At 39.1% G+C, this 20603-nt stretch overlaps 2 protein-coding genes across 4 annotated transcripts in view; both read right to left on the reverse strand.

Annotated features, from left to right (window-relative positions):
• Window positions 1–5259: 5259 nt before the first annotated feature.
• On the reverse strand, window positions 5260–7141 carry CER1 (cerberus 1, DAN family BMP antagonist). The gene is made up of 2 exons (XM_027635292.1): window positions 6572–7141; window positions 5260–5709 (listed from the first exon to the last, which is right to left on the reverse strand). Exons 1-2 carry the CDS (start codon window positions 7094–7096, stop codon window positions 5416–5418), a joined length of 819 nt encoding a protein of 272 aa, XP_027491093.1. The 5' UTR covers window positions 7097–7141; the 3' UTR covers window positions 5260–5415.
• A 9237-nt stretch (window positions 7142–16378) lies between these two features.
• FREM1 (FRAS1 related extracellular matrix 1) overlaps window positions 16379–20603 on the reverse strand; it is a 67352-nt gene continuing 63127 nt past the window's right edge. For 2 of the 3 annotated variants that reach the window (XM_027635288.1, XM_027635287.1), the window contains 2 exons: window positions 19066–19151; window positions 16379–17753 (listed from right to left, as the gene is read on the reverse strand). In XM_027635288.1, coding sequence (XP_027491089.1) covers window positions 17554–17753; window positions 19066–19151 — 286 coding nt within the window. In that variant the 3' untranslated portion in view covers window positions 16379–17553. Of the gene's footprint in view, window positions 17754–19065; window positions 19157–20603 lie in introns of all 3 variants that reach the window. The other variant, XR_003526328.1, reaches the window with a different exon arrangement.

Genomic DNA, 20603 nt, shown 5'->3' on the forward strand with positions numbered 1-20603 from the left:
ATTCCTATCTGAGTGGGGAAATACTAAGTTTGCATAATATGAACTTTATATAAAATCCAATATGGATGTATTACCCAAGATTATTAAAAGTCTGAAAAATTATTCACATTCTTTAGTGCTGAGTATTGCACAATAGTATAGAATTCCTCTTGGAGTTTCTGATGTCTGTGTTGTGTTGTTGCTGCTGTTTATAAATTACCACAGGAGCCACCAGCTGTCATCATACAATTTTTATTGGCACTCTGTAAATATTAAATCAGCATGCTAAAATCAAGCCATGTGCAGTAACAGCTGATGCTCTGTTATAGAGAGCACATGCAAGAGAGAGGTGTGCACTGTGACTCCCATGATTCTTACAGCTTACAAGCCCCTTGCTTCTTGATACTGTTTGTCAGGATTCGTTTTGAGCCCAGTTGGGCCCCTTGTTGCATGTGCATTGTCTGTACGCAAATATCTCCTGAGCTGAGAGATCAGTCTTCTCAGCAGTACTCAGCTGCCTGGGTCCTTCTAAATTGTGCAGTTTGTTGCTACCACTTCTTTTCTGCAGCACCATGGTGTTGGTCACTTCCTTGCAAACCTTGATAAAATACATAGGAGACACTTGTTAACTCTTGAATGGGAGCAAAATCCTTCATGTCATGAAGGCAGAATTCTGTGTCAATGACAAAGCATGATGAAACAAAACCTGTCCTGGCCCAGAAGTTTTGTCAGTTGCAGCGTGACATATTGAGAATGAGGCGGTAGATGTTAAACGAAAATGTGTCTCAGGCTCCATTTTGTCTCTAGCTTACTGTCCAGAAAAATCAAAGGCAAGGTATGTTTTCCAGTTTGTCTGCCTCAGTAGTAGACATGGGGAGATCTACTGATCCTGCAGCCCAGATAGATTATATGCGACAAGATAGACCAGGCAGTAGGCTAACTTAGGCAGTTAACAGTGGTTTGAGGAGCTCTGTTCAGATGAAGATGTTCTAATATTAGCTCTTCTAATGCCTCACCATCTCCAGGAGTTGCTATCTGAAGGGCAGCGCAACAAACTGCTTGAATGCTTCCATATCTATTGTAGTGCGACTTTGAACAAGCTTCAGCAGATATCCCTTGTTCAGAAGGAAACTTAGATACGTGTCTGCTCTGTTTGAACCCCCTGACTGATGGCTGCAGCCACCAGCAGAACATCAGACTAAATGACTGGTAATACCATTACATTAAACCAGGAAAATGAAAATGCTTCAGAACGGCCCTGACTTCATTATTGTTATTTGGGTTTTTGATAATAATTTTAGCTCCTACATTTTTTTTGCTTTTCAACTTAAAGTGCATTTTGGTGGTGCCATGGAGGCCAAGGTGCTGTAAATGGATGATTTTGTTCTCAGTGTGGACAATTAACATTTTATCAATATTCTTTCAACAGGGCCAACTACAGACTCTTTTAATCTGTGTTCTTTCTCACCTGAGCTGAGGAAATGTGCACGGCTATCAGGGAATGATTTCAGGGGAGCTGAAGTTGGTGGCTACATGCCAGGTATTCAAGGAGTTAGGTTTGCACAACATCAAATAATATTTAGAGTTCACTATCAGTGTTTCCTGTTTCTACTGGCAAACTGTCTAATGGAGGATCCGACCTAACCCCAACTCCACACCTCTTCACATGCACCATCCTGCACAGCACGCACTCCCTGGTGCATCCCAGACGTGATGTGATTATGCAGCTGTGTAGGCTGGCAGAGAGCTTCCATCTAAGTAGCGAATCTTGTTGTTTTGCTATTGCAGCAAGGAGCTGGGACATTTAGAACAAAGCACTGCAAGAGATTTCACTACCTGTCAATAAAAGCTAGTCAGCTGAGAGCCATGACCGTAGCTGTGAATATTTCAGAGGCAGTGAACAAAGTACCAACCACAGCATGAAGTACCAAGGGCAGTTTCAGAGACTTTTTCCCTGGAACATATGGTTGCACAGAATTCAATAAGAGTTTGAAGTAACTCTGCTGTTTGATGTATTTGTAGGCATTAAAGCTGCTCGCATTAAATCCACATTTAAGAGAATAGCCTGTACTGAAGATTTATTTTGCTTAGGCAGTAGGAAAAAAACAGCTCTTTTTTTCAGTTATTTTCTAGATAAAGCATGCCCCTTTGGAAAAGAGACAATAGGTCAAATAAAAGGTCAGAAGTGTAGAAAGTTTACTTGGAATTGATTTGAATTTTCAGAGAGCTCTACAACTATAGCTTAGTCTTGTTCTGTAAGATAGGTTTGCACAAGTAGTGCTCTGAAATAGATCACAAAAATGGCAGTTGCATTGTAAGCATAGTTACATTGGAAAAGTGGAAAAGCTTTCATTACAGAAAGCATGCAACCTCCAAGCAGACACAACTAAAGTAATGCAGGTTTGTTGCTATAATGGTGTTACTATTGGAAGGGATATGGATCACACCCTGCACCTTTCTGATCCACAGTATCCTACTCAAAGAGGCCATTGCTGTGCTGAGAGAGCAAAATCCTGTTACCTCCTGGGTACAACATATTCCTAATATGGAATTTTTGAAGGCTGAGAAATCTGATCTAATTAACACATTGATTGATTTTGCAGAACACTGTGCTAATTACATGCAACCAGTCATTGCTGGGTTAATTAAACATGCATCTAAAAAACCTACAGCACTAATCTAATTAGCAATTACTACAGCTGTCATTACCTCTTTTCACCTACTTTTAAGCTGTGCAAATTCACACTAAGAATCTGGTCCTGCAAACACCTTGCATGAATAGCTTGCTTTGGCTTCAGTAAGGCTTCAGCATAGAAGGAGCTTAAAAAATAAGGGTGAATACTTTACAGTCCACAGTATAGTTTCAGTTCTGCCATCCTCACGTACAAAGCTCTCAGTTTATCAGTCAATTGTGTCAAAACTACAAGACTGGAAGATTTTTCTTTATAATTGTCCTGTGATCTTATTGGGAGTGAATGTAGGTCCTACTTTTAGGCATTTCTCTACAAGTATCAAGCCTTGCAAAAAAACATTCAAATCAAAAACATACTTGCATTTTAGGAAAATAAAATGCAGACAAACATTCTTCAAATATTCTTATATATTCACACAGCTTTAAAACATGGGTCAAACATTCTGAGGAAAACATCTCAGAATATTTAGCTTTTTCAGATTAAAAAAGGGTTGGTAAAAAAGAAAAAAAAGTTAAGAACTTTAACGCTTTATATGCTTTTCTTACTTTGTCTTGATTAAAACTGAACACTAATAATCACACAAAATACAGGGATCATAGAATCACAGAGTATGATGAATTGAAAGGAATCCACAAAGCTCATTGAGTCCAACCATTAGGCCTGCACAGGACCATCCCCAAGACTCACACCATGCGCCTCAGAGTATTGTCCAAATGCTTCTTGAACTCTGTCAGGTTTGGTGTTGTGACCACTTGTCTGGGGAGCCTGTTCCAGTGCCCAACCACTCTCTGGGGGAAGAACCTTTTCCTAATATCCAACCTAAACCTTCCATGACACCACTTCAGGCCATTCTGTTGGGTTCTGTCACTGGTCACAGAGATCAGTGCCTTCCCTTCCTCTTCCCCTCACAAGGAAGTTGTGACTGCAGTGAGGTCTGCCTTCAGTCTCCTCTCCTCTAGGCTGAACAGAACAAGTGACCTCATCCAGCTTCCCCTCAAGGCCCTTCACCATCTTCACTGCCCTCCTTTGGATGCTGTCTAGTAGCTTAATATCTTTCTTGTGGTGTGGTGACCAAAACTGCAGATCTTGACAGCTAGTTACTTGGAATGACATCCTATATCATGACATAACATATAAACAGCTATATATAGGTTGCACATCAGTTCTTTGTGTAAAAGGATAGGGAGAAGACTTTCTTCAGTTTTAGTATGCAATTTTTATTATTTAAAAACAGGTTTATGTGTAATGAAAGGTGACTACATACAGTTCATTCCCTGCAAGTGACCTGCAGAAGCAAACAGCTTCAGATCCAGTATCAGAATATCATTCAGATGCAATTTTTAATAAATATTAAACATAGGACTCGCACTCCAAAGCAATGCTGCACATATTTTTTGACAGAATATTAAGGCACTTCTGATCCCATGGCAGTTCAAATACAAGGAATCATTCACCCAACCCTTGAATTGACCAGCTAAATCAATAGTATTTTCCAATACCCAAAAAAAAAGAGTTGTGACACTTTAACAACAGTGGCCCAGTTCGGAGAGTTTGGCAATAGCAGTTTAACAGATTCTCAGAGGACTGAAAGAACTGGCTTAGAAATAACTGAACTCTAGTTGCTGGAAGCTGATCTCTGCCTGGTGTGCCAGATCTGCAAGAGAAATCCAGGGAGAAGCAGCTGGAGTGAGCAGGAAAGCCAGCAGTTCAGCTAGCAGCTGCTGGTGCTATGTTGCTTAGCAGTAGACTCAGACCCTTCCTAGCAGAGTTCTCTCAGTTGCTCCTGTAAAGCTATTCAGGTATTGCCATGATGATAAAGTCCTTGTGCAGATCTTCTGTCACACAAGTGCCTTTTCTGCTTTAGTTTAGGTGTTGAGAACTTGAACTATATCTTGTATTCACTGACAATGTTAAAACTTATTAGATTGGAAAATACACGTTGTCTTTCCACAAATTTAAATAATGATAATAACATTTAAATTTAAATGTGAATTTAAATAATAATAACAACAAAAATCCATCTATGATGTTTTCTTTGAGATTATAGCATTTTTTATATTCTACAGTGTAACACTTTCAGTTAAAAAAAAAAATGTACAGAGCAAATGCAGGCATATAGGAAGAGAACAAATGGTTTCTATGGCAAAACATCCTTTGCAACTACTATCAATTGGTGTAAATTTTGAGAACTATTAGTTTTCAGTGGGAACTGAACTCCAGGTGAGAGCAATCAGAATGACATTAACTAGTCACAGTTTTCTATGTGCTTTGTGTCCTTTTATATTTCATGCTTTCCAGCCATTAACTTCATGTAAAAGTAAACCTGTTTTTGCAGGGAGGAGACTACTTCCTTGCAAAATATACTGGCAGTCTCTGCAAGCAAAGGAAATGTAAACCAGTCAGTACATTTAGTTTTTGCACAGTTAAACAATGTTATTCTTCAGCCATTGTTTACTAGCATCCCAGAAACAGTGATAGGAAGGGTGGAAAAATATTTAAGGTTTTTCCTTGTTAAAGTAAGACCTTTACACATAAGCCTAGTAATCTCATCTCCACTTCTTTAACAGCTGCAAGGAAACATCTGTTACATTTTAGGTAAAGTTATTGTTGGAACAGAGAAGAAGTTCATGTAGATAATCTGTATTTTTAATATTTTTATGTACTAGAGTGATGACAGCTTTACTTGTTTGGGTTTTTTCACTGGTGAATTCTTATGATTGTGTTAAGAGGTACTTTGCACTGATTAATTGTGCTCATGTACATTTGCATGTAAGTTTGATAGTTGAGATCCAGTCGCAGCATCTTTAATCTTCCGAGTCTCACATTTACACTCTTCTACAATCATGATTTCTTTGACCACTGGGACAGAACCAGTGCAGTTGAGATTCAGGCGCTTCATGGAGAACTTACTGGGCAAGCAGTGAGAACAAAAGGTATAAAGATGATCTTCTGGACCAGGAACATGAAAGGAACTACATTTTCCAAAACACAGATTATTCTGTACTGTCACCTTCTCACAGCTGTTATGAGTAACACCCTGAAACAGAAAGCAATTTCAGGTTTCTGGTAAGAAATGGCCTACAGACTTTGCTAGAATATATGAACAAAAAAAACCACCAACAACAAAACAACCCTCAAGAAAACAACACCGCATTTTTTTCTTCTCAGAACAAATGGTACAGGTTTCTAGGCCACATCTATATTTAAATATGTCTGTGTGAAATAAATTTAGTTCTGGATATGAAAAAACATAGTCCTTGACAGGCTGTGACTACAGAAACACTGAGAATAGATGTTGACTTACAAGGAATGTGACACTTCTATCTATACTATTTACTTGTCTTGACATTACTGTGTGACAGAAGGGCTTCATCCTTGCATGGGAAAATTTACCAGTTCTCCAGCATTCTTAGCACAGAATCAGGTTTAAGCATCAGTCTTCTAATTAATACAGCAGAAAAGAATCCTTGCTTAACTTTAAGAAAACAACCAGCTAATCCTTTTAACAATTATCCTGGGACTCTGTAAATATGCGCGTGTGACTGTGTATATACACATACATACATATAAATTATATATATATATGTATGATAATTCTGATATACAAATTGTTGAGGTGTATATTAATTGAATGGATAATTACTCCCCAATGCCCTACTTGCTTAGGCTATGTCAGAACATCTTTTCATAAAAAGAATAAATAGCTCTCTGAAAATCTAGTGTGTGGCTTTCCAGTGCTGCAATTTAGCAGTTTGCCTTATCAGACTAAAGTTTTTTCATCAGTGTTTTTCAGCTGCTCATCATGAAGCCATGTGACTTAGCCACTGAAATAACCCATGTATTGGGTTATTTGCTGATTACAAAAAGCATGTTTGTTGATCTCAGACACGTGTTCTTACCTGGGCGAAAGGCAGGGTTCTGCAGTTTTCTTGATGCATTTCATTGGTCTTGATTGGCAGGACAACCTCTTCAGATGCTGAATTTTTCTTTAAGATGAAGTGGTCCCAAAATTTCTTGGCATCTTTTCTGTAGGGAGACTCAGACTCCCTCTTGCTGGAATAATGGGGTGGAGAGAAGTTTTCCACAGGAGAGATCTCTCTGGGTGCTGCCCAGGTTCTCAGGCCTTGACCTGCATAAAGTTCTGCATTGGGAAGGATGAATCTTGACATTTTTTTCTCCTCTTTCTTCTCACTTTCAGATGCTGTCTGTGGAATTGCTACAAAAAAGCTTGGTACTTCCAGCTTGTCCTCAACAGCTACTGGGTTCTCACCTACCAGCTCACGAAAACTCTGACTTTTAAGATTTTTGTCCAGATACAAAAAGTGCTGAAATGGCTTTCTGCTTTTCCTTTGCTGTGAATTTCCCTGTGGCTCTGTGGATCCAAGACATGAGAGCACTAACAGCTGAAGGAGAAGCACTGACATGATCCTGGAAAGTGCAACCCTGTTGACCTGCTGCTATTGCAGTGAATGTAGTGTGCTAGCTTTATACAAGAGCCTGGTGTCAGCTTATGGCTGCTGTCTGTGTGCAGAGGAGGGGAGGGCTCAGGGGAGACCCTGGTGTGTCTAATTGCATTCATTTACTGTAGATTACAATTATGATAGGGGAGTTTGTGCTAATGAAACTCTGCTCTCAATGTGGATTATGTGTATTAGAAGTTCCTATCTAAAATCTAGTAACCCGGGATGTTGTGGGGGACAGAAGGAGTCAGCAGGAGGAAATGTTTGGATAAGATGTCTAGTTTAGGCCTAGGAATTAAGGAAACATTTGAGGTTGTGTATTAGAATGTTCAATGTCTGCATTGTTTATTTTGCCTTTCATTCCATAGAGTCAGAGACTGTCAAAATAGGGAGTGTTATTTCATTACAGTAGGAAAAGGTAAGTGATTAAAGTTTTCTAAAAAAGGAAGGTGGATTTTGAGACACCAAATCAGACCACATTTTCAAAAATTAAGTCTGACTTTGGTCTTTCAGGTTTGGGATATGCCCACTGCCAACTGACCAAACTGGTGCTCAGACACTCAGAAGAATCTGGCAGGGAGCACTAGCCCTTTCTTCACCTTCCTCACAGTAGGTTTGCAGCTGCTGGAATGCAGACATGTCACTAGCACAAGTTTCTTCAGGGTGAAGAAACTCTGCTTCCTAGATTCTCAAAGATTAACTGACAGTACCATATCCTGTACATGCACCAAAGGCACTACAGGCGTCCTATGAAGCCGGTAAACAAAATGAACATTTAAACAAAGCATGTTAGAACAGACATATTTTATGATTCTAGCCATCAATGCCTTAGTAGAAATACCTAAAGACTACTAGATCTTAAAATGGAGGCATCTTTTGCAAAATTACCATGCTATGTACCATGCAAAAAAAAAAAAATCTGCTAGAACATCATATAGAGAAAAGTTTTGGGAGAAGGAAAACTTATTTTCAGTAAACATTGCAAACATTGATCCTAATATGAAAATACTAAAAAGGAATTCTGCATCAGATAATTTGCCATTTACGTACTCTAATCTAAACACATGCCTGTTTCTACCGGAGTCTAGCAATAGACTCTTAAGTTTGTATTATTCTTGAATATGTAGGTAGTGTGTACTAGATGTATGAAGTTATTTGACTTTTAATTTCCAGTAAATTAGTTTATTGCCTGATAACTGAAGTAAAGTGATTGCCTACTAATGCCTTTGTGAGACTCTGACTTAAAACTTTAGCACAAAGTTACTGGAGGTCTAGAGCTTTTCCATACTGCAAAATTCATCTGAGTTAAAATTTGTTCTCATCTCGTGATCCATCCTGAGAGAGAAGTGCATGTAGCTCCAGCAAGAATGGGTTTCACACACCAGCATTAGAATGTATTTGTGCTTTCACCTCAGTGGGATGATTTCATTAAGGGAAGCACATCCATCAAACACAAGCTTTATTACTCTGTACTTTCTGCCAAAAGCAATTTAAACTGCCACTGGTTTGGTGCCTTCCTTAAGTCTCAAGTTTGCCCTGGGAGGGCAGATTCTCCCACAATTATCAGAAGTGAAATAATGGAAATTACTGGCATCTGCAATAAGATCAGCTCTGAGGCGTGCACACAAGAAGCCCTTGCATCATATTTACACAAGTGTGTGCCGCATTAGGGTGGAGCAACAATGAGTCGAGAGGATTAATTTGATGGTAGATAAGTAAGTAGAATTCTCACATCATATCTGTATTGGCCGACAATTTGAACTAAAGCAGTTGTCCCTTGTAAATAAAATACTCTTTTTCTGATGCATGTTGGTAACAGTCATTCAAAATTATTCAGAAAAGATAGGAACATTAAATTTTGAGTTTTTCTTTTTTTTTTCCTCTTTATTTTAGTTGCTGAAGAGACACAAGACTGGGCTGATACTCAGACCTATGTATTATGTTGTGTTATATTGACACAGAGTATCTGAGACATTTGCCAGTGCCTTTCAAACTGAGGCAACATATATTTGAAGCAACGTATATATTTGCAGAGACATCTAAGGATGTCTCTGTCAATGTAGATAAAAATTAAGTAACTGGAATAATTTGACTACCCAGACTATGTAAACTATACTGGACTGGGTTATTGATGCAGTGCAGATGATAACAAGGAATATATAAAAATCTTAGTATTGACATATATGTATAGATATTGATGTTATATTTGCAGTACAATGGCACTGAAAAAAAACTGTCCAAGATAAGAATCCATTTCCTAATATTATGTACTCTTCTGTCATATAACATGCAACAAGAAGAAAGGCCTGCCTTCGAGGGCTTCAGATGTAAAAGCACAAAATATTATTTACAGAAGTGTAGGGAAGAAGACTGAAGCAAATCAGTGTCAGCAAGTAACTTCACAAGCTGGTCCGCAACCCAAAGGCTGATAAAGGAGCCCTCTTCACTTCTAGGTCAAGCCAGTTCTAGTTCATGGGTTTTCTTGGATGATTTTACCTAAGATCTGCTGAGAGCCAAAAGCAGCTTGCCAGCTCTGGTTATGCCAGACAAGTCTAGCAATGTTCCTTCATGCCTACAATAGTATACCATGGCTGATTTCCAGGAGACAAAGTTGATAAGAAATGGGACCTGGCACATCTGGGCACACTTTGTTCTATATTTAAATACTGCCTAAATGTGTTTCAGAGTCAGCTGCCTGTGTTACTGTGCACAGGTAGTAGATATCTTCTTAGCTTCTCAACTCTGGCAGGAACCTGCCTGCTTTATGGGAAGGCATCCCAGCTCAGACAGTGATCTCAGAGAGTAATTCTGAAATTAAAAATAGTAAGCATTTGCAAGTCTCTTTGTGGTGACATCAACTACATAGACCAGTAATTGACTACAGGAATTGGACTGGGCACATAATCATTATGTTCCAAATACAGCTAATCTCAGATTTCTACAAAAAACAATGCCATCTCTTTTCTAAAAACTTGTTTTCCTGCCTAATTACCCTTTCATATAAGCATAGCATATGTTTTCACTGTATTTTCGTTGTTAAATCTTGTGGCTAAATGCAGCAGTGTCTTTCAAGCAGGCTTTAATTTGCCTTCATAGTAGCAATTTATGCAGGACACTGTTTTCACTAGAAATAGTCACTGTGAATGTTTGCCCATCCTTTTAAAACTGTCAGGTCTATAGATGACAAGTGCTATGCAAATGCAAAGTGGTATTATTCATTTGTTTCAGAGCCAAAGTTTATTCAGTCATTATGGACATAAACTGAGTAATTAGCTATGCTGCCAGTTGATGCCTAAAAATAATTCTTGAGTAGTGCTTGAATTACTTGCCTTCTGTTGAGCTAAATAGTCTCATCATACCATGGTTGATGATTAAATCCTTAAAATGGATTTTATAGCTTACAGTCCAATTCAATATCTTATCATTTGACAAAACACATTCTATGTAGACAAACTGGTATCCAGATATATCTTTTACAGTTTCCATATGAAGACCTCAGAACTAAAGAATTAGCACTATGCAGTCTATTCTCCAATTATTGTACTTATCAAAGAAGGCCATCTGTGGTCTTTGTTTTACAGAGTTTCAGGGAAACAGATCACATACAGGCCTCGTGGGAAATTTGTAATTACAAAACTGAAAGGCTTTTTACAAGGTATGAAATGACAGACAATAGGTCTGTTTAGTTTTGTACCTTCAACCTTAAATATTCTACATCATGAATTCCCCCTTTGCTATTCTGTTTCAAGTCCTCTGTTGCACTTCTTTCTTCACTCATTTAAATCTTCCTGTTTGCATTTCTGTGCTCTTTTCTGTATGCTGTGGCAACAGAACTGAGAACAGTATTGTTTCCTACTGCAGGCAAAATGAAGGTGCTCACACTTGAAAATGTTCATTCATGTCTTGAGCAGGGCTAGGATGAGTGTCCTTTCATGTGTATTGGCCCATGCTCTTTTTCTGTAGGTACACACAGATGATGCAATGGAAGGTTCTCTCTCTATTATAATTGTCAGACGCGTAAGTTTTGAACAGGTGTCCACCTTCTGAAGCATCTCCTGAATGGTACTGGCACATATATAGTGCTTGAGAGTGTATCCAATTTCAGAATCATAGAATCATAGAGTCATGGAATCGACTGGGTTGGAAAAGACCTCCAAGATCATCAAGTCCAACCCTTGATCCAACAACACCGTGGTTACTAGACCATGGCACAAAGTGCCACATCCAGTCTCATCTTAAAAATCTCCAGGGACAGTGAATCCATCGCTTCACTGGGCAGCCCAATCCAATGTCTGATTACTCTCTCTGTAAAAATTTTTTTCCTAATATCCAACCTAAACCTCCCTGGCACAGCTTAAGACCATGTCCTCTTGTCCTACTGCTGGTTACCTGGGAGAAGAGACCAACCCCCACCTGACTACAACCTCCTTTCAGGAAGTTGTAGAGAGTGATGAGGTCTCCCCTGAGCCTCCTCTTCTCCAGACTGAACAACCCCAGCTCCCTCAGCCTCTCCTCATAGGACTTGTGCTCCAGTCCCTTCACCAGCCTTGTTGCTCTTCTCTGGACCTGCTCCAGCACCTCAATATCCTTCCTGAACTGAGGGGCCCAGAACCAGACACAGTACTCCAGGTGTGGCCTCACCAATGCTGAGTACAGGGGAAGAATCACTTCCCTGGACCTGTTGGCCACACTGTTCCTGATACAGGCCAAGATGCCATTGGCCTTCTTGGCCCCCTGGGCACACTGCTGGCTCATGTTCAGCTTCCTGTCAGTCCAGACTCCCAGGTCTCTTTCTGCCTGGCTGCTCTCCAGCCACTCTGTGCCCAGCCTGTAGCACTGCATGGGGTTGTTGTGGCCAAAGTGCAGGACCCGGCACTTGGCCTTGTTGAACCTCATCCTGTTGGAACCAGCCCAACTGTCCAGTCTGTCCAGGTCCCTCTGAAGAGCCCTCCTGCCTTCTAGCAGATCAACACTCCACCCCAGGTTGGTGTCATCTGCAAATGTGCTGATGGTGGACTCAATCCCCTCATCCAGATCGTCAATAAAGATATTAAACAAGACTGGGCCCAGCACTGATCCCTGGGGGACACCACTAGTGACCGGCTGCCAACCGGATGCAGCCTCGTTCACCACCACTCTCTGGGCCCGGCCCTCCAGCCAGTTCTTAACCCAGCACAGAGTGCCCCTGTCCAAACTGTGGGCTGCCAGCTTTTCCAGGAGTATGCCATGGGAGATGATGTCAAAGGCTTTGCTGAAGTCCAGATAGACCACATCCACAGCCTTCCCGTCATCCACCAGGTGAGTCACCTGATCATAAAAGGAGATCAGGTTGGTCAGACAGGACCTACCCATCCTAAACCCGTGCTGGCTGAGTCTGATCCTTTGTCCATCCTGTAGGTGTTCTGTGACTGCTTAGGGTGATCTCCTCCATAAACTTGCCAGGCCCAGAGGTCAGACTGTCAGGCCTGTAGTTTCCCAAGTCCTCCTTCCAGCCCTTTTTGTGGATCCGCGTGACATTTGCCAACTTCCAATCATCTGGGACCTCCCCAGTGAGCCAGGGCTGTTGGTAGATGATGGAGAGCAGCTTGGCGAGCTCTTCTGCCAGCTCCCCCATCACCCTTGGGTGGATCCCATCTAGTCCCATAGACCTGTGAGGATCCAAGTGGCTCAGTAGCTTGCTAACTGTTTCCTCCTGGATTACACGGGGCTACTCGGCTTCCTGTCTCTGTCTACTAGCTCCAGAGGCCAGTTGTCCTGAGGACAACCTGTCTTACTGTTGAAAACTGAGGCAAAGAAGGTGTGAAGTACATCAGCCTTTTCCTCATCTTTGGTGACTATGTTCCCCCCATGTCCATCAAAGAGTGGAGGTTTTTCTTGCCCCTCCTTTTGCTATTGATGTATTTGTAGAAGCACTTCTTGTTATCCCTATCAGAAGTCACTAGATTCAGTTCAAGTTGTGCCTTTGTCTCTCTAATTTTCTTTCTACATGACCTAACTATATTCCTAGATTCTTCATGAGTTCTTCAGAACCAGCCTGAGGAGCTCTCTTGGGTATGTGCTTCATTGCTTCAGGTTGCTAACTGTGGGACAGGGGAGAAAGAGTCTGGGCAAAGACACATCTTTTTAGATTGTCGTGAGCAATTTGAGAGAGAGAGAGATGATTCACTGAAGAGTTTGACAATACAAAATGTTCGTGACATTCCAAGGAAGAAGATGCAGATAAGATTTAATTAAAGTAAAAATACATTTATACGTATTTAAAAAATTTAATCTGTATGAATAAAATTATATTCTTTTACTCACTGTGCTTATAACCAGTACTTCAGATACCAGATTCCCATTCACAGAATCACAGAATCATTAGGGTTGGAAGGGACCTCTGGAGATCACCCAGCGGCCAAGGCAGGGTCACCTAGAGCAGGTTACACAGGAACACGTCCAGGTGAGTTTTGAATACTCCAGAGAGGGAAACCATGACCTCCCTGAGCAGCCTGTTCCAGTGCTCTGCCACCTTCAAAGTAAAGAAATAATTCCTCACATTGAGGTGGAACTTATGTTCTAGTTTATGGCGACTACTTCTTGTCTGTTGCTGGGCACCATTCAAAAGAATCTGGCACCATCCTCTTGACACCTAGCTTTCAGATCTTTGTGTGTATTGATGAAATCCCCCCTAAGTCTTCTCTTCTCTAGACTAAACAGGCCTAGCTCCCTCGGTTTCTCCTCATAAGAGAAGTTAACTCATGGTACAAAGAGAATTTAACTCATGGTACAAATGTGATTATAATATTAATTCAAGAACAGGCCCAAGCAGAAGAAGAAACAGAATTCAGAAACTGCATAGAGTAAACAGCAGTTATATTATGCTTAACTCTAAATGCATTTCTACTATGCTAAACACTATAGCTTTATCACTTGAGAAAAAGGTTTTGAGATGATGAAATGAAGTACATATTCACCAAAGTATATTTTGTTTTTTTTATTAGAATATATAACAGAGTTAAACATAACAATATATATAGCATTCTGAATACAAGAATTGCAGTAGCACCAGTCTTGTGATGTAAATAATGTAGAATCACAGTATTCACTGAATCTTACACATAATTATCTCCAAATTATTTTTATAATTTGAGTTAATAAAGACTTGAAAACATTCAGTGAGTTTCCATGTGTAGGAAAAAAAACCTTTTCTGATATTTTTCAGACTAAAAACTTGATACTGTAAAGTTAATAGCAACACAAATATTTTAGAATATTTTGGTTTGGAAAAAATGTTCCTGTGACCGGTTGCCTAGCCATTTTTTCATAACCGTTGTCTTTGAGTCAACTAATTTTCTATCAAATTTGTTTGAAATTGGTCAACATATTTAAAAGATATTTGACAGGGAGTGAAGGTGGTTAAAAGTGACAAGCACACAAAGAACTCACATTGCCCGTCACTCTATAGAAATCTAGGCTAACTACTGGGTTCTTTTCACTGAGCAGTTGCATCTTGGTTCTATTGCTCTTAAAAGATATATGGATAGTTCTGGTGAAATAAATCCTTTGTTTATCCAGAAAGTGTGACATCCATAGGCGAACACCAGAATTTACATGCTCCTTATTCTTACTTTCAGCCTTTTGAAATTCCCCTGCTGATGCTGATCCTCTTAATACTGGTTTTTACCTGAGTTTACTCAGTCTAATTCAAAAGTATTGAAGACTGGAAAAATCCCCAAAGCTCCTCAGGGTTTTAGGCCCATCCTTTACTAAACTTCTTAGATGCAATAATTTCCTATGTCAACAGGAAAAAAACCCTTATTTTTGCTTTCCCTGATCCGAGTATGCTGTATTCATTGAACTCCAGTATTCTAATAATAAAAATAAAAGTTGTAAAAATCTCTGAAAAAATACTTCTTGGACAGAAAAAATAAAATTTATTAATAAACATTTGGAACAATTGATTATGTTGAAAAACAATACAGCAGCCTTTCAGAGCAGAAATAAACTTGCACTGCAATATAAGAATTTTTGTTTCATTAGTGTATTGTATTAGGTATAATTAGAACAGTAGCACATACAGTTTGCACACCTAACATTCTGTTGTGTAGTGAATCTTCATACTTTGCAATCACTTTAAGGCAGTTCAAATGAAATACAGAAAAGGGAAAATTTCCCCTCTTCTCACAAAAACAAACCTGAGGTCACTGTTGTCTCAGATGGCATGAGTCATTTGTTAGTTACTGATCAAGTAATAAGCACCTTTTTCAAATTCCCTCTCCATTGATATAATTAATTTATTAAATAATTCAGAGAGGTATTTGAGGAATCTCAATAGGCTTTATAAAGATAGCACCAATAAACTCTACAGCTTTTATTAAAAGAGGGTCATAAAGAAATAAAAGTTTATGCTTGTGTCTCTCTTAGTCAGCTTTCCCTGGAATTCCATAACACACCACTGAGAGATCTCAAGAGTACTTTTTTAGATGCTAATTTTTTTCTGTAATGAAAACTATCAGAAATAAAATCAGGTCTGGATGGGTACTCAGGAGTACCTGGTTTGGAGACAATTAGCCTATATATGTTGATTTAGAAAACTCCTTAAACAAGAGTTAATGTCTAGAAAAAGTGTCTAGAAGCTTGTCATAAATATTATCATTTAAAAAAAGGGGGGAAAAAAAGGAAAAAATAGAGAGAAATCCTGGAAATATTTTTGTCTGTGTCTGTTGATAGCAACAATAAGGGTGAGGAAGCTCTGTCCACAGTTCTTTTTTTTCTGATTTTGTAATGCACTTATGTTTATAGGCAACAGCCCTTTCAGAAATGTTCTTTCCTATATACAAAGACTGTCCAGCTACTCACATGCATATTGATTTAACTTGTCACAGGCAAGGAGGAAGGATGAATAACCAGTGCACACCAGAGGCAAGGAAGAGGGATATATAACCCCTGAAAGTGTCCCTTCAGCCCAGAGAGGAGAGGTGATTCTGTTGCATCCGTCCCTTGCAGGACTGAGAAATTGCTGTGAGGAACCTTAGAAGGAAGTTTTGCACCTTTGGGGCAAAATTGATCCAGAGGCTGGCTGAATAGATGATTAAGGGGAGGATCAACTGGTGGCAGCTGGCAGACAGATGGGGGGGATGAGAGTCATAGGTACAGGGCAAATTTACCCCACTCAGTACCAGACCAACTGTCACCCACTGGGCAAAGAGAGGGTTTGAGGGGAGCTTTAATTTTATATTTTTTGGGAAACTTATGCCTGGTTTCTTTTTTTTTTTTAATGTTAAGGCCGGCAGTAAGAAGGTCCTAAAGCAAGCTTTTGACAGGTCAAATATAAATTTATTACAATGTTACAAAATGGTTATACTGCAACTGCGTGTATCTAAAATAATAACTTATGGCCAGCTGGTTTTTTTCCTATTAACGGCTGATTTTAAACTCTTTCTCAGAAATAAATCTGGATTTTTAAGTATTATTTATAAACCTCAAATCCCTAATAAGGACTTAGATTAATACTTTTCAAAAGCCATAGCTGCTTTAGTACAAAATATGTCTCATGATTACATTGGTTTATACACACATATAAATCCTATTGATGTTCATGTGTCACTGAATATCCCAAGATAATATTCTAGGATTAAGCTTCAATATTTTTTTAATAAATCATTCTTTTGATATAACATTAGATGTAGAGATGTCCCATTATTTAATTACACTAAAAATTACACCAGTATCCTGCAATTCAAAAAAACAGTGAAAAATTTTGGTTAGGAATATGAAACAATATGCAACTCTGTATGAACAGATCCATAGGGATCCAAAGCTGGCCTTGGGAGGTAGGGAAAAAAAACCAAAACTTTGCTCCTGTTGTACTCTGTCACTAAATCCAGCCATTGGTACTTTTGTAAGACATTGCACTAAGGCATCAACCAAAGAAGCCCTGTGTACTTACATGATGTCACTCCCCTTATCACCCAAGAGGACCTGGTTCTAGCCAAAAGTCTGCCCCCATTTTCACCCCCAGCAGTCTTCCTCCTTTTGAGACTGCAGTTTTTATTGCAAACAAATTAAAGCAACAGCCAATTCACAACCCCTCCTTAAGAGCAAAGCAAATCAACTGATTTGCTACTTTTTTTTTTTTTAAAGTACTTTTACATAGAAATGCAATGAAAGCTTTGAGGCCTAGCTATTTGGTGTAAAAATACATACGAGTAAGTGATGCATCAATGTCTTTGGGGAGAATTCAAAACTTAATCTAGACTTAAACTTTGCAATGGACCTCTATACCTTGGTTAGAGGCAGTGCATCTGCACCTCTGGCAGCATATAACATAAACCTTGCTGATAATCAGCACAGTTTTCTAACTGCACTCCCATGTCTGCAGATAACACACTGAAACAGCATGAATGTCCATTTATGCTTTCACAGGCATCCTCCATTCCTTACAACTTTCTTGAACACACATAGCTGTTTGGTCTGACATTCTTGCAGTCAGTTGCTTGCCATTTTCCTCGCTTCTGCACAAATACACAATTTCTTCCTCTCACTGGAAAGCGGTTGGAGCCTCTTCTCCAGTTTATGTAGGTTACAGGTTCTCCTCCGTTCCACTCCCAATGTCCAGGATTGACTTGGTCATTCAAGCCTGTGTGAAATCAGTAAGACCAAATCAGTGATGTTTATTGTCTCTGGAGCCTGATGCCAAGAGAAGTATGTTGTTCTATATCTTTGTTGAAAAATGCATACAATTTAGCGCTGAGAAAAACCCATCTGATGGAACACAAATAAAACACAATATAGTATTTAATTAGGCCACTTGAATCACAATTAGGGCCATCTGAATAAGAAAAATATACTTTTCCAAATTAGCACCTATCTAAAATGTTTTTCCTCTTTCCATCTAACACATGTCTATGCCTTCACAGGTTTCTGTTGTGATACTTGAGATAGCAAGGAGAATATTATATTCTAGTCTGGGCAGCGTCAGATGCCTTCAGATTTCTTCTGAATGTAAAATCCTGCAGATGTTTTTAGACCTTGTTTACACCATTTAGATTAACAGTTGTAAAATTTGGTTGTGTTAATTAGCACAACATAAAACATATCTTTTCACTTAGCCTGTAACTTAATAAGAGAGTAAGGTGGGTGGCATATTTTTAGATAAGACTTGTCTTCTTAAGAGTGACCAAGATCAGAAAAATTGACATAAGTCTTGTAGTCTTTATTCTTGTCAGCAGAATTTATTTCTCTCAGGTTAACAAATCATGAGACCACTAAACAAGATTCCAAACTAACTGCATTTTTTAAAGTTAATTTAGTATAGCTAGTAAATTAATCTCAGAAAATTACTTAGAGCTGACAATTGCAGATCAGAATTGAAAAATAAAATCCAAATTGAGGACAGTATAGCGGAAACAAGAAGACCCATCTGAATTCTTTCCATTTCTCACTAAATATAATGTGCATAATAAGAACTAGCTAAATCTAAAATTATATGATGAAATGTTCTTTAGCTGATCATCTAATTAATTCATAAGAATTCTGACACAAGATGGCATCATTAATTTAGCAGGAACATACATAATTGTTTAAAGTTAAAACTAACAAATAAAAAAAGCTAAATTAAAGATAAATAAAATAACAGTCAAAAGAACGGTGAGATAAACAAAAGTGTAGGAGCTATTTTCATCAGCTTGTGTTAAAATGGGAAAGGTTTCAAAACAAAAACTATCCAGCAATGGGCAACATGATAAACTCTTCTTTTTGATAAAGACTTATAAAATTAGTGAGGTAAAATATACTTTTGGCTTATGCTTTGCTCTGAAGTAATAAAAGCAGCAGAAAGTTGAGTACAATGCAATGTTTGAAAACTGGACTGGAATTGCTGTGGCAGTTCCTGCTTTTCAAAGTGCACAGGAATTTAATGCTCAGAGAGGACAGGCAGTGGATGTACTTGCCTATCCAAAAGGGCATCCTCCCACCGAAGTCCCACAGCCACTGCATGTGTTGTTCATTAGCCACACTTGCTAGACTCCCCAGGTATCTAGGCTCAAGAAGAGAGGACAGAGTAATTAGCATTCCACAGAGTGACAGACAGGTCAACTTATCAACAAGGGGCACTGGTTCTAGTATAAAGCATATAAATAACTTGTCACAGGAAAAAAACCCCATGACTTACTGAAATGAAAGAATAATTACATGGAGATAAAGTCTTAAAATTGTGGATTATGTGGAGAGGAACCAAAGTCCTAGTCTCATTTTTCTGACAGAAAAATTAAATCAGCTGAGCAACTGAAAAAAAAGTATACAGAAAATATGTGCCTCATATTCACAAACTGTGTTTTAAACCATTAGCACAATTATTGATACCATATTTTCCATAAAATAATAACTTCCTTCACAAAAATCCAAGCCACTGAAAGAAAAGCCAACTTCACTCATTTGGTAGTAGAGCAGACTGTATCTTTTTAAAATCAGGTTTTAAAAAGACTGAAGCTTTGAGTAACACATTTAAGTGGTGGTGTGGTTCTGAGAAGTAATCTTAGAATGTCCTGAGTTGGAAGAGACCCACAAGGATCGTTGCAGTCCAGCTCCTAGCCCTGCATAGGACAGCTCCAAGAATCACACCATGTGCCTGAGAGCATTGTCCAAATACTTCTTGAACTCTTTCAGGCTTGGTACTGTGACCACTTTCATGGGGAGCCTGTTCCAGCACCCAACCACCCTCTGGGGGAAAGACCTTCCCCTAATATCTAAGCTAAATCTTCCCTGTCACAGCTAACACATGCACCCTCTAAAATCAACATTCAGGCTGTCACATCATTCCCTGCATTTCTCTCTTCTCCACGTATCCCACCCTCTTTCTTCTTTATTATTTTCATCCTTTTCAATTTTGCCTTTCAGTTGAGGTATTCTGTTTTTCCATTCTTTTATGAACCTGCACTCGGTAAATGCAGGTATACCATGGGTTTCCCAAGTTGCTCTTCACAAGAAGTTTCATATCTGAAAAGGCTCTGAGGGAGCAGCCCATTCTTCAGAGGGTTGTCTACAATGATTACACATTTTATTCACAATGGAGAGCAGTTGTGGTGCGTATAAAGCAGACTATTTCTGAATTAAGTCAATGTATAAGTTCTGCTCTGCATTTGTACCTAAAGAATGCCATATACAAAGGAGTATTTGCAAACCCTAGCCACTGAGTGGCCTTGCCACTGTCAAGTCTTCCAACTGGTACCAAACATGCAAGCACCTGCAGGCTGCTCTTAAGCCATTTAGAGGCCAATCTAAATCCTGAAGTATTAAGACAAATGGTATTCTTCAAATTTGTCAGACACTGTCAGCCATCAGTGGCTTCATTTTCCTATTTACCTGTCTTTCTGTCTGCACTGATATCATGTCAGCTATTTACATGTCATGCCTGCTGTTGCCATCCCTCTGATGCTGAGCCTTTGATGCTGTCATATCTGTCCAATATTTCTGACTGCCACTCAATCTA

Source organism: Corapipo altera, unplaced genomic scaffold (genome assembly GCF_003945725.1).
Source record: "Corapipo altera isolate COAL_440 unplaced genomic scaffold, ASM394572v1 61411, whole genome shotgun sequence".
NCBI classification, from domain to species: domain Eukaryota; kingdom Metazoa; phylum Chordata; class Aves; order Passeriformes; family Pipridae; genus Corapipo; species Corapipo altera.